The sequence below is a fragment of the Bombina bombina genome, chromosome 1, assembly GCF_027579735.1.
Source record: "Bombina bombina isolate aBomBom1 chromosome 1, aBomBom1.pri, whole genome shotgun sequence".
In the NCBI taxonomy this organism is placed as follows: Eukaryota; Metazoa; Chordata; class Amphibia; order Anura; family Bombinatoridae; genus Bombina; species Bombina bombina.
In genome coordinates, this window is record NC_069499.1 from 1439992372 (window position 1) to 1440006791 (window position 14420).

Genomic DNA, 14420 nt, shown 5'->3' on the forward strand with positions numbered 1-14420 from the left:
TTCCTTTAAATGTTTGTTTCTAACTATGACTCTGGGGTCGATTTATCAAAGGCTTCGCCAGCCTTTGCCCCCCTATGACTGCAGGTTCTCACAAGACATCAGACCGCTGCTTCACTAACTCTTCTTCACCTCTTAGCTGGAGAATTTCATTCTCCCCAGTCTCATCCGACCAGGGAGATTGACAGCTCCCGCCCGCGCGTGATTGACTGAGCATGGACAGAGGGCGGCATTGCACAAGAACGCAAAATATTGTTCTTGTTCAATGCTGAATTCCGGCAGCGTAATTCAGCCCGCCAGAGATGAGCTGCAGCGAACAGGGGCGCATATGTACGTCCCTGTCCGTCACAGCTTGATATATCGACCCCCTCTGTACCGTGTATTGTTTTTATGTGAATCAGCTATGATTACAGCTACGGCCAAAACATGTCAGCTTTTACTGCTCTTCTGTGATGTGTCACATGGTATGGGCTTGATCTTAGGTGACTACAGATGTTCAAATAAAAGTTAAGTTTTATTTATGTAGCTCCTATATATATATATATATATATAAACACATAAATATATATGTATATAGTCATATACATATATATTTATATTTGCTGCCCATTACTGCGCGACTTCCCTATGGAGCCTATGGAAGAGTGCTCTATTGAGCGCATAGCTTCCTAGCAATGCGAACGAGAGGTCATGTTCGCATTGTGGGCCACTTGAAATACCAGCGTACTATTGTGTGCACTAGTATTAAGAGTGGAGCGCTCCACTCGTAATCTGACCCATAAATGGGCCAGAGGCTTGGAAAGGGAAACTTTTTTCCCCACAAACAACACAATAAAATAAACTGTATTTTTTAACATATAGGACAGTTTGTTGTTCAGCTACACAGGAGTTTAAAAAAACCAAAACACTGTTATATCCTTTGAAAGCTTGGAATTTCCTGCCTTAGTGCACAAAGGCTGGAAATTCTCTGGCTTTTATGTGTCTGTGTAAGATGTTTAACATTGCAGGGGTTTTCCCTGATCATAGGTTCCAGGATTATGAAGCAAGACATAAAAATAAACACTAATAATATTATACAACAGGCATAAGCAAAGCATACTGGGAGGAACAAACATTCTAATCTACTCTGCTACGCTCTTGTGTATAAGTTCCTCCTTCTCTGCATCTATTCTTATTCACAATCACTTTCAGTTACTCAGTGGCTTAATTGAGACTACGAAATGAGGCAGCTCCCAGCAGGGGATTTAGACAGCCTACATCTGGTAGGGCAAGGAGGATTTGGGCTGATATACAGAGGCTGGAGCAAGACTCTCAGTATGGATATAGCCTTCAAGACAATTCATGGGGCTCATGGGTAAGTTACAGGAAAAAAAACAAAATCTTGTTTGGGATATGAATAGTTAAATTATGAATATACCAGGTGAGAACACCGTAAATTGTGTTACTCTTGGCTGCTTTTCTGAAATCCGGTTCTCCAGTATACTATTCGTTTGGAAATTGCAAAGAAATAAATAATGAAAGTAAATAGCAAAGTTTTAGCAAAGTCCATTAAATCAGTGTTAAAACATTGTTTTCAATAATCAACCTTTATTTTACATTTAATATGTATAAATATAGTTGAAATACTTTATTTTAATATATTTTTCATGTGCTTTGTTATGTATATCTTCAAGCGTTAACACTTTAAGTCAGGTCTCCAAAAGCATCAAATGTTTCAGCGCAACCCTTAAAGGGATAGGGAGTCAAATGCAACATGCATGATTCAGATAGCATGTCATTTTAAGAAATGTTTAAATGTACTTCTATTTTCTTGGTATCAATTGATGAAAAAGAATATGTACAGATCCTGCACTAGTGGGAGCTAACTAGTGATTGGTGCCTGCACATTTGTCTCTTGTGATTGGCTGACCTTTAAAGGGACAGTCTACACCAGAATTTTTATTGTTTTAAAAGATAGATAATCCCTTTATTACCCATTTCCCAGTTTTGCATAACCAACACAGTTATAATAATATACTTTTAACCTCTGTGATTATCTTGTATCTAAGCCTCTGCAAACTGCCCCTTTTTTCAGTTCTTTTGACAGACTTGCAGTCTAGCCAATCAGTGCCTGCTCCCAGATTACTTCACGTGCACGTGCACAGTGTTATCTATATGAAATACGTGAACTAACACCCTCTAGTGGTGAAAAACTGTTAAAATGCAATCTGAAAGAGGCGGGCTTCAAGGTCTAAGAAATTAGCATATGAACCTCCTAGGTTAAGCTTTCAACTAAGAATACCAAGAGAATAAAGCAAAATTGGTGATAAAAGTAAATTGGAAAATTGTTTAAAATTACATGCCCTATCTGAATCATGAAAGTTTATTTTGGCCTAGACTGTCCCTTTAACTCCCCACTTGTAATATGAGCGCAAAAAGTGCTCCCTACATTATCTATAAAAAGCATAGTGCACGCTAATAAAAGTCAGCTGTGTTAAGAGTCTCTGGATAACATTTTTAATAATCTTGTAATACCAGACTGTGCACTATTCTTTGTCCAAATTTGTGTAAAGGGTAATGCCCCCTGCCCTATAGATTGGGCTCTACTTGTAATCTGGCGCTTGGTGGGGTATTTTTGTTATATGGCCCTATAGCAGGTTATCTTGGATCGACCTTTGGTTCAGTTGTTGTCACTTATCTGTTGTCAGTTAGTAAAATTCTTTAATAGTTAACTCAGTTTATTTATTTTTTGTATGTAGGCAGAATATATATATATATATATATATATATATATACACACATACAAAAACCCATATGTAACTATAAGCCTCATGAGTATTGTTTATGTTCCTCCTTTGCTGTGAACAGATGGGCTAGATATTAATGAGCTAAGACACTGATTAAGCAATCACTGTGCAGAATAGTGCAGGCTCATGGTTCTGATTTCTGCTGGATGTTCTTAGCCTTACTTTGGGCCAGTATTAAAAGGAAATTCAAGTTGTAAAATAATGTATTTTATAATGTATTACATTTTATTATTATTACTTTATTTATGTATTTATTGACCCTCTGCTAAAAAATAAATACTTTAAGGTAAATTTATGAAGCTGCATTTGTAGCTTTGTATAGGCTATGCGTAAGATGTTCACACGAGTAAGCCTGCAGCTACAGAAATTGTTTTCCCTTTACCAACAGTTTTTAAAGATAATAAACCATTTACTACAGCATATTACAAGGCTGTTGTACTATGCATAACTGAAATATTTAGCATTGCAATCTCAGGGTGTTTACTCTTCATTTAATATCCATTTGAATCTGGCCCTTTAGTAGTACCTAAAAGGACATAAATGCAAAAAGAAAATCATCTAGGGCCAGATTACAAGTGGAGCGCCAAATATCGTTTTTATGAAAGCAATATTTGCGCTCCACTGTGTAACACCAGCACAGGCTAATGTACGCTGGCATTACAATTTTGCATTGCTGGGAAGCATTGCGCTCACAAGAAGGCGCTTTTATAGGCTCCTATGGGAGCCTCGTTCTGATGCCATCAGAAACGGCATCAGAACCTAAGCGCAGCGGGTAAGTAGTGAAGCCAGCGATGGCAGCAAATATGTATATGATTTTATGTGTAGATATATATATATATATGTGTGTGTGTTAATATATGTATATACACATATTAACACATAAATATATATTTATATAAGCATATACATATATATTTAGAGGGAACACCCAACTCCCACCAACTTTAACCCTAAAATACTGCCTAGTGCAGTTATTTTATTAAAATATTTTTTAATAAAATACTCTACACTGTATTTGGGGGCATTTGGGGCACATTTATAAAATCACCAGAGATCTGATCTCTGGTTAGTTTTATAAGTGCTAATTGCTACCGCGAGCACTTGTAATGGCTGATTAATTATCATGCGCCCGCAAACTCCCAGCTTGCGGACGCGTGATAATTTAGCGCTCCACTTGTAATCTAGCCCCTAATGTGTTACAACATTATTATTGCACTATTGTTTGCATATATTTTATATCTAACTTATTTCATTATCTTTTATAATCCATGCAAAAGGGTAAAACACATTTTTAAAGTCACCTCTAGAGCAACAATACACTACTAGGAGCTAGCTACACATCTGGTGAGCCAATGACAAGAGGCGTATGTGTATAGCCACTGATTAGCAGCTAACATCTAATAACACATTGCTGCTCCAAGCCTACCTAGGTATGCTTTTCAACAAATGATACAAAAAACAAAGTAAATTTGACTACAGAAGCATTTTGAAAAGTTTTTTTTTTAAATTGCATACGATGGACTCCATTTATCAAGCAGCAGACTGTAAAATCTCTGCTCCTTAACTTCTTTTAAGTGGCGGATTGAAATCATCCTGATCCAATTGAGATGATTGACAGCCCCTCCTAGCGGCAAATTGGCCGCCAGTGAGCAGGGGGCGGCACTGCACAAGCATTTGTGGTGTAATTCTTGTGCAATGATAAATGCGGACAGCGTAAGCAGCGTTGTCCAGCTATAGCGAATCATATGCGCTCGAGCCCCAAATCTCAATTGTGAATGTTCAGTTTTGACTTTCATGTTGCTTTAATGATGTTTCTTTAAGAACAGCAAAAAAACTGACACAGGTGAAAATGTATTAAAGGGACAGTTAAGTCCAAAAAAAACTTTCATGATTCAAATAGGGCATGTAATTTAAACAACTTTCCAATTTACTTTTATCACCAATTTTGCTTTGTTCTCTTGGTATTCTTAGTTGAAATCTAAACCTAGAAGGTTCATATGCTAATTTCTTAGACCTTGAAGGCTGCCTCTGCATTTGACAGTTTTTTACCACTAGAGGGCGTTAGTTCATGTGTTTCATATAGATAACATTAAGCTCATGCACGTGAATTTACAGAGGAGTGGGCACTGATTGGCTAAAATGCAAGTCTGTCAAAAGAACTGACATAAGGGGGCAGTCTGCAGAGGCTTAGATACAAGGTAATCACAGAGGTAAAATGTGTATTATTATAACTGTGTTGGTTATGCAAAACTAGAGAATGGTTAATTAAGGGATTTTCTATCTTTTAACAAACATTCTGGTGTTGACTGCCCCTTTAAACTGCATTTGCAGCTATTAAGGTTTTGCGGTGCAGGTTTGCATAAACAAGCCTGCAACCTCAAATGTAAGCAGCAGTAACTGTTTATTTAGCCTCTCCGCTACTGCAGAGGTAGTGAGATATATCAGCCAATCACACACTTGTTCAGGGTGATTGAGAAAAAACTGCACAAGAGCAGGGGGCAATATTACATGTTGCCCCGCAATGCAGCATTGCGAGTTGTGATTGCTGGCGGACAGGTTCTCTACTACTCCGCCTGCAATTTTGATTAATTTTTTCCACAGAATCACTCACCTTCTACTAAATACATATGTACCAATTTTTTGTTGTTGTTTTGTTTTTTTATTCAGACAGAGGGGCCGATTTATTAAGCCCCGTATGGAGATGTATGCTTTTTTTTCTGCACAAGCCTTCTTTTTTCTGCGGTTCGCCGGAAACAGCAGTTAAGAAGCAGCGGTCTTAAGACCGCTGCTCCTTAACTCGTCCGCCACCTCTGAGGTGGCAGACAGCAATCCGCACAATCGCATATGATCGGGTTGATTGACACCCCCTGCTAGTGGCCGATTGGCCGCGAATGTGCAGGGGGCAGCATTGCACAAGCATTTCTAGTGAATTGACTGTGCACGGATAAATGCAGACAGCGTATGATATCGGCATTTATCGATGTCCGCCCGCACATTTATAATTTGGCCCCAGAGAATACAATTTTAAACAACTTTCAAATGTACTTCTATTATTATATTTCTTTATTTTCTGTGTATCCTTTGTTGAAAAGCAGGAAAGTAATGCCAGGAGCGTGCACATATCTGCAGCACTACATGGCAGCAATTTTACAAGAATATTATACATTAGCAAGAGCACTTGATAACAGCACTTTTTCCTGACATATAGTGCTCCAGAAATGTGCATGCTACCAATGTAGATAACTCTTCAACAGAAAATAACATTAGAACAAAGCAAATAACAAATAATCCATCTTTCTCTTAAAGTGCTAGTAGAGTCAAAAAATGACATTATAGCATGTCATTTTTAGTAATATCGACCCTGCAGTACTGCAGTGCACTGTTGCTCCCGCACAGAACCTGCCTCTGATCCAATCAGCAGAACTAGTTGCACATCTGAATTGTGTGACTAGCACTGCTAATTGGATCAGTAGTGAGGCCTGCTCAGGACCAGCAGTACTCTGCGGGCCTTGAGCAGCACTTCTACAGCATATTTAACCCCTTAAATGCAGGGTCGATAGTCATAAAATGACATGCTCTAACAGATTATAGCATGCAATTTGTTTTACTAGAATGGCCTGTTAAAGTTCTGTTTTACACAAATCGGGAATTTCCCAAGGTTAAAAGTAATAGTGGGATAGCCCCACAAGCTTCCGTTTGTGTTTAAAGCTATTTATACGCTCATTTCCTGTGTTTACTATCTAGAACTCATATTGCCAAACAATATAAAGAGAAGTTAAAGAGCAAGTCTGTTTTCAATTCTAAGAATGAATGAGAAATGAAAGGTCATACTCAAAATGATTTTCAATTAGACTTTAAAATATGTTGTGCACAAAAAAATGTTTAAAGATAAAAACTCAACAATTTTTATATAGCTTTCTAAAAACAAATGCAGAAAGGATTTTTAGGCATGTTAGGAAATACAAATTAGAGTGTTGATGCAAATAATATATGCTTAAAAGCTTAAAGGGACAGTCTACACCAAAATGTGAATTGTTTAAAAAGAGAGATAATCCCTTTATTACCCATACCCCAGTTTTGCATAACCAACACGGTTATATTAATACACTTTTTATCTCTGTGATTACCTTGTATCTAAGACTCTGCAGACAGCACTTTAGCCAATCAGTGCTGACTCCCTAGGAGTGAACACAATGTTATCTATGTGGTACACATGAACTAGCACTGTCTAACTGTGAAAAACTTTCAAAATGCACTGAGATAAGAGGCGACCTTCAAGAGCTTATCAATTAGCATATGAGCCTACCTAGGTTTAGCTTTCAACAAAGAATACCAAGAGAACAAAGCAATTTTGATGATAAAAGTTACCCTATCTGAATCATGAAAGTTTAATGTTGACTTGACTTTCCCTTTTAATAATAAACTATTTATATTCGGTGTACTTTCCCAAGTCAAATAATAAACCTTTGTCCTGATATTCTTTCATTTCTGTCCCATAAACTTAATATACAAGTTCTTTATTTCTTTGCCAATAAAAAAAAAAATCTTGATGTATCAGCTAGAAGGAGAATTGAACCACTTGCCAAGATACACATAAGTTCACCTGTAAACAAACTTGCTGAGTTGGCATCATTTTATCCAGCTAAGAAATGAATCAGCTTCAAAGTTGTTTTTATTGTTAAAAGAACATAAAAAGCCCCTATATTAAAAAATCAGAATATAAGTCCAGAATTGCTGCTTCCCTTTGCCAACATGGGAATAAAGCATAGGAAGGCAGAGTGGTGCAAATCTGCAAGGGCTCCGGAACAGCTTGCGCTGCTTCGTACACGGAACCCTTAGTGTTTTGCACTTTCATACTGATACATCCGGCACAGAAAATAGCCGAATGCTCCTTCCTGCAGACATATTCAGCATTCATTTAACAATACATAATTGTTTAAAAACCTAAACAAGCATTTTTTTTCTGTTTACAGTGGCATAATAGAAATATAATTATAAAGCTTAAAACAAATGTAAAATAAAACAGTTTTAAAGAAAAACCCATATTTATTATATACAGTATATAAACAATTACAGGCATAAAATGTGTCCATGATGTTAAAAAGCACAGATTTCACCCCCCCCCCCCCCCGACTCAATTAGTGTCTAGTCTATGCTGCCATAGGACAAATGAAAAAATAAGTCTATACATATATATCTCTAGATAGATATATGGAAAATAACATCACCTTTGTCTGATAAATACTGGTCTACTTTTCTATGTTATGTTATTGTGAAATACAAATGCAAATAAAACTACTGCCATGTGGCTGACTACTACAGGGTGTAGAGAAACTCCTTAAACAACTAAATGCCACAGATTGTAGGCCCACACAAGGTAGTTATTTATTTATTTATTTAAATTATTGTGATAGTCATGTATCAGAGCTCAGACTAAAGTGTCCTAAACTTACATAGGAATTTATGTACATGACAAAGGTTACAGGTTAACGTCTCTGTCAAAGAAATTAGGCAGACACTCAGGAATCAGTTTAAATCAAAGTTTCTTTACTGTAGGCAGCAGCACATACAGAGCAACGTTTCGGGGTAAGTTACCCCCTCCTCAGGCTCAATACAAACAAATGCCAAATGTACATCTTATATAGCCAAAATAGACCCACCCCCAATTAACCTCTTAAGGACATATGACGGAATTTTTCCGTCATAAAACAATTGAGCAAAATGAAAGCTGCGTCCTTAAAGGGTTAACAATTGTCAATTATGACATCATCAAAAAGAAAAAATACAAAGAAAATACACACCTTTTTTTATAACATTCAATTAATAACATTAAACAACCAATCTCATATACTCTGATATTAAAGCAAGAAAAATCACCACTTCTCATGCCTCACTCTCTGTTAATACCTTAAACACATTTCATCTATTTGAGATATTTATTGTTATGTTATTATTACTTTTTTATTTTTATTTTTTAGGTTAACGTCTCTGTCAGGGTAGTTGATAAATATTTTTAATATCTTGAAACTTACTGTTTTAATAGCTCCTAATATATGTTAATTTGTATCAGCCTCCGGACTCTGATCTACATTTAAATACTTTTATTAGTAGTAAAGTGAATGATCACTGGAATTTGTAATGAAGTTATATAACTTACTAGAGATGCTTTGGGACAAAGCAAATGTAAAACTGAGGGAAACATAAGGAGTAAAATCTTATACTATACATAAAAACACCTAACTGGTTACCATAGTGATTCTAATAAAACAAAATACACAGCAATGTAAAACATCCCTTTAAACAGTGCAGAAATACTAAACTATTAAAGTCTAATAAAATATCTCATGCTGTTGTGACTATCACTTGATATGACCACCTGATACACAGCAAACACCTTGAAATGGTTTAATATGTTTAGTTATGCCAAATTAAACAACTTTGCAATGCACATTAATTATTTATGCTTTTTTCCCTCTTTATGTAATTTAGCTCTGAAAATTGTACATTTTCTAATTCTCAAAAGTAAAATGTGCCCTGCTGATTTATTCAGGCCAACCCTGCTACCTATCTGTCTCTAATTGGCTTTAACTGATAATAACCACAAAACAATGCTACTGTATACTAACAATATAATTATGGCTAGCCTTGCTGTCTGCGGCTCAGATTGGTTCCTTCAAATAAGGTAAATTGTTGGTAGAGTTTGGCTATTGAAAAACAATTGCAGTAAAAAGAATGTTAATTTGTTTTAAAATAACCTTTACATTTGGCTGCTATGTAATACTATAGCAAATCTGGTTTATGAGGTCATTTACAGTACAAATATCTCTATTTCACATTAAAAGAACAATTATTCAGTATTTTACCAAATAGTGTACCTACTGAAGCATAACAATAATGCAACGCAAATGCACTGATCACAAAAATATAACATACAAATGTCCTACATTGCAAAAAATAGGAAACTAAAAGGTTGATTACAATCTATTGGTCATTTGCTCCCGAAATTGCATTTTTGCTTTCTGGCCAAAGTGGTCAGGGTGTTTTTTTGAGTGATCACAATCCAATATGGATCTGTGTGTTAAAAGCCCACAGCCCTGAACATGTTTTTACTAGAAGTGTTTTTGTGTTTTAAAGGGACAGTATACACCTAAATTTTTGTTATTTAAAAAGATAGATAATTCCTTTATTACCCATTCCTCAGTTTTGCATAACCAGCACAGTTATATTAATATATGTTTTACCTCTGTGATTTCCTTGTATCTAAGTCTCTGCAGACTGTCCCCTTATCTCAGTACTTTTGACAGACATGCAGTTTAGCCAACCAGTGCAGACTCCTAAATAACTCCATGGGAGTGAGCACAATGTTAGAACTGTCTAACTGTGAAAAACTTTCAAAATGCTCTGAGCTAAGAGGCAGTTTTCAATGGTTTAGAAATCAGTTTGAGCCTACCTAGGTTTAGCTTTTCAAAAATACCACCAAGGGAACAAAGCAAATTTAATAATAGAAGTCAAACGGAAAGTTGTTTAAAATTGCATGCTCTATCTGAATAATGACAGTTTATTTTTGACTAGACTGTCCCTTTAAGTATTTGTTATCAGACTAGAAACTGGGAAGCAATCCAAAGTTGACATATAAAAGATCTTTGTGAGCGAAAAGTCCAAACATGTTCACAAACAGTCGCCTAGATTACGAGTTGTGTGTTAGGCTTAAAAAGCAGCGTTGACCGGTCCCAACGCTGCTTTTTAACGCCCGCTGGTATTACGAGTCTTGCAGGTACAGGTGTACTGCTCACTTTTTTGGCCAGACTTGGAAATACCACAAATCCACTTACGTTAATTGCGTATCCTATTTTTTCAATGGGACTTGCATAGCACCGGTATTACGAGTTTAACAAAAAGTGAGCGGTAGATCCTCTCCTGTCAAGCCTGGGACCGCATTTTAAAGTCAGTAGTTAAGAGTTTTACACTACAACGCCGTAGCATAAAACACTTAACTAAAGTGCTAAAAAGTACACTAACACCCATAAACTACCTATTAACCCATAAACCGAGGCCCTCCCACATCGCAAACATTAAAATAAATATTATTAACCCCTAATCTGCCATCCCTAACTTCGCTGCCACCTACCTACACTTATTAACCCCTAATCTGCCGCCCCCAACGTCGCCGCCACTATACTATATTTATTAACCCCTAAACCTAAGTCTAACCCTAACACCCCTAACTTAAATATAATTAAAATAAATCTAAATAAAACCTACAATTAATAACTAAATAATTCCTATTTAAAACTAAATACTTACCTATAAAATAAACCCTAAGCTAGCTACAATATAACTAATAGTTACATTGTATTTAGCTTAGGGTTTATTTTTATTTTACAGGCAAGTTTTTATTTATTTTAACTAGGTACAATAGTTATTAAATAGTTATTAACTATTTAATAACTACCTAGTTAAAATAAATACAAAAGTACCTGTAACCTAACCGGGCAGAAGTGGTCCTCCAGACGGGCAGAAGTCTTCATCCAACCGGGCAGAAGTGGTCCTCCAGACGGGCAGAAGTTTTCATCCAGACGGCATCTTCTATCTTCATCCATCCAGCGTGGAGCGGGTCCATCTTCAAGACATCCGACGCAGAGCATCCTCTTCATCCGATGGCTCTTTTGGAATGAAGGTTCCTTTAAATGACATCATCCAAGATGGCGTCCCTTCAATTCCGATTGGCTGATAGAATTCTATCAGCCAATCGGAATTAAGGTAGAAAAAATCCTATTGGAACAGCCAATAGAATGCCAGCTCAATCCTATTGGCTGATAGGATTTTTCTACCTTAATTCCGATTGGCTGATAGAATTCTATCAGCCAATCGGAATTGAAGGGACGCCATCTTGGATGACGTAATTTAAAGGAATAGACTCTAAGATCTTCAAAAATTGGGCCTTGAAGGGGCAAATAAGGAATTTGAGATAACAAATAGGGAGTTTTATGAATTTTTGCAGATTAGACATTATCTACAAGGAACAATGCAGAATAATACAGAAATAGAGTCCTGGGATAAAATAGAATCTGCTATAATTTTTTGGGCAGGGAAGTACAGTATTTCAACTATCTACAAACTAGTTAATAACACTTTTGGGCAGAGTAATGTGCAAAGACTAGCAGATATATGGCAGGTTACAGTAGAGGAAATTCAGGCACGTTTTAATTTGGTTGACAGATCAACAATCGCCTCTTCCTGGAGAGAATCACACACAAAAATTATAAATAGAATATACATTACTTCCCAGGTAAAGGCTAGATGGGACAAAACCCTAGTAAGCTGCCACAAATGTAAAACTATAAATGCGGACCTAGAACATTGCTTTTTGGAGCTGCAGAAAAATAAAAAAAAATTGGTATAAAGTCATGAGCTGGGCATGCAAAATTAACAAAAATAATATACAGTTTAAGGAGAAGCACATCTTTTTTTTTTTAATAGGGCAGGAGGAACTATCATATAAAAATATCCGTCAACTTAATATGCTAATTATTACGGGTAGACTCCTGATACTAAAATACTGGAAAGCCCAGAGAGCTCCTAGTCTGAAGGAATTCATACAAAAACTTAAAAACCAATTAATATTAGAACAAATGGATACCTCAATAGATTCAGATTACAAAATTAACCAATTCTTCTATAAATGGAAAAACATTATTATCAGCTTCCCCAAAGAAATACAAAAACAAATAATTTCCCCTTTCAGGGGCACTATTTATATGGAATCAGCCATTGCTAATGGTGAACATGATCTTAGGTAGCTTGGTGGTGTGGGGGTGACAGAGAGGAGTCGGGGTTCAGAAGGGGAGAGGGGAGGGGAGAGGGGAGAGAGAGAAAAAAAAAGCCATTTAATATGAAAGGAATTCCCCTTTTTTTTTTTTTTTTTTCTTCTGTTGTTGTTTTACTTATTTTTGTTTTTGTTTTAATTTTTCACTTATTAAGAAAATCACCATTCAGTATGCTAATTAATTGAAGTATTTTCTTTTATAATTAAGGGTGTTAATTCAGCTTAAGTTAAACTGTTTTGTCTAGACAAACAATATATGAATATTACTTATTTTTCCTTTTTATGTATAGTTGTGATTGTATAGATGTATACTCATATTTTGGTAACTGTGATGTCGAAGGACTATTGTGTATAACACCTACAGAATATTGCTTGTTATTGTTTATCAACCTCATGGAATTGTATGCTGAATTGGTTAATAAATATATATTTAAAAAAAAAAATAAAGGAACCTTCATTCAGTCGTAGCCATCGGAAGAAGAGGATGCTCTGCGTCGGATGTCTTGAAGATGGACCCGCTCCGTGCCGCATGGATGAAGATAGAAGATGCCGTCTGGATGAAGATAGAAGATGCCGTCTGGATGAAGACTTCTGCCCGTCTGGAGGACCACTTCTGCCCGGTTGGATGAAGACTTCTGCCCGTCTGGAGGACCACTTCTGCCCGGTTGGGTGAAGACTTCTCCCGGTAAGGTGATCTTCAAGGGGTTAGTGTTAGGTTTTTTAAGGGGGGATTGGGTGGGTTTTAGAGTAGGGTTGGTTGTGTGGGTTTTAATGTTGGGGGGGATTTGTACTTTTTTTTTCAGGTAAAAGAGCTGATTACTTTGGGGCAATGCCCCGCAAAAGGCCCTTTTAAGGGCTATTTGTAATTTAGTGTAGGGTAGGGGTTTTTTTATTTGGGGGGGAGCTTTTTTATTTTGTTAGGGGGATTAGATTAGGTGTAATTAGTTTAAAAATCTTGTAATTTGTTTATTATTTTCTGTACAAAAAAAAACAAACACTAAATTACAGAAAATAATAAACAAATTACAAGATTTTTAAACTAATAACACCTAATCTAATCCCCCTAACAAAATAAAAAAGTCCCCCCCCCAAATAAAAAAAGCCCTACCCTACACTAAATTACAAATAGCCCTTAAAAGGGCCTTTTGCGGGGCATTGCCCCAAAGTAATCAGCTCTTTTACCTGAAAAAAAGTACAAATCCCCCCCAACATTAAAACCCACCACCCACACAATCAACCGTACTCTAAAACCCACCCAATCCCCCCTTAAAAAAACCTAACACTAACCCTTTGAAGATCACCTTACCGGGAGAAGTCTTCACCCAACCGGGCAGAAGTGGTCCTCCAGACGGGCAGAAGTCTTCATCCAACCAGGCAGAAGTGGTCCTCCAGACGGGCAGAAGTTTTCATCCAGACGGCATCTTCTATCTTCATCCATCCAGCGTGGAGCGGGTCCATCTTCAAGACATCAGACGCGGAGCATCCTCTTCATCCGACGGCTCTTCTGGAATGAAGGTTCCTTTAAATGACATCATCCAAGATGGCGTCCCTTCAATTCCGATTGGCTGATAGAATTCTATGAGCCAATCGGAATTAAGGTAGAAAAAATCCTATTGGAACAGCCAATAGAATGCCAGCTCAATCCTATTGGCTGATTGGATCAGCCAATAGGATTGAATGTCAATCCTATTGACTGATCCAATCAGCCAATAGGATTTTTTCTACCTTAATTCCGATTGGCTGATAGAATTCTATCAGCCAATCGGAATTGAAGGGACGCCATCTTGGATGACGTCATTTAAAGGAATAGA

General features: G+C 36.8%; 1 protein-coding gene across 1 annotated transcript in view; it reads left to right on the forward strand.

The window, feature by feature from the left end:
- Nucleotides 1-1078: 1078 nt before the first annotated feature.
- Nucleotides 1079-14420, forward strand: part of LOC128643169 (receptor-interacting serine/threonine-protein kinase 3) — a 59128-nt gene continuing 45786 nt past the window's right edge. Inside the window, exon 1 of the mRNA XM_053696145.1 lies at nucleotides 1079-1351. Coding sequence (XP_053552120.1) covers nucleotides 1218-1351 — 134 coding nt within the window. The 5' untranslated portion in view covers nucleotides 1079-1217. The remainder of the gene's footprint in view (nucleotides 1352-14420) is intronic.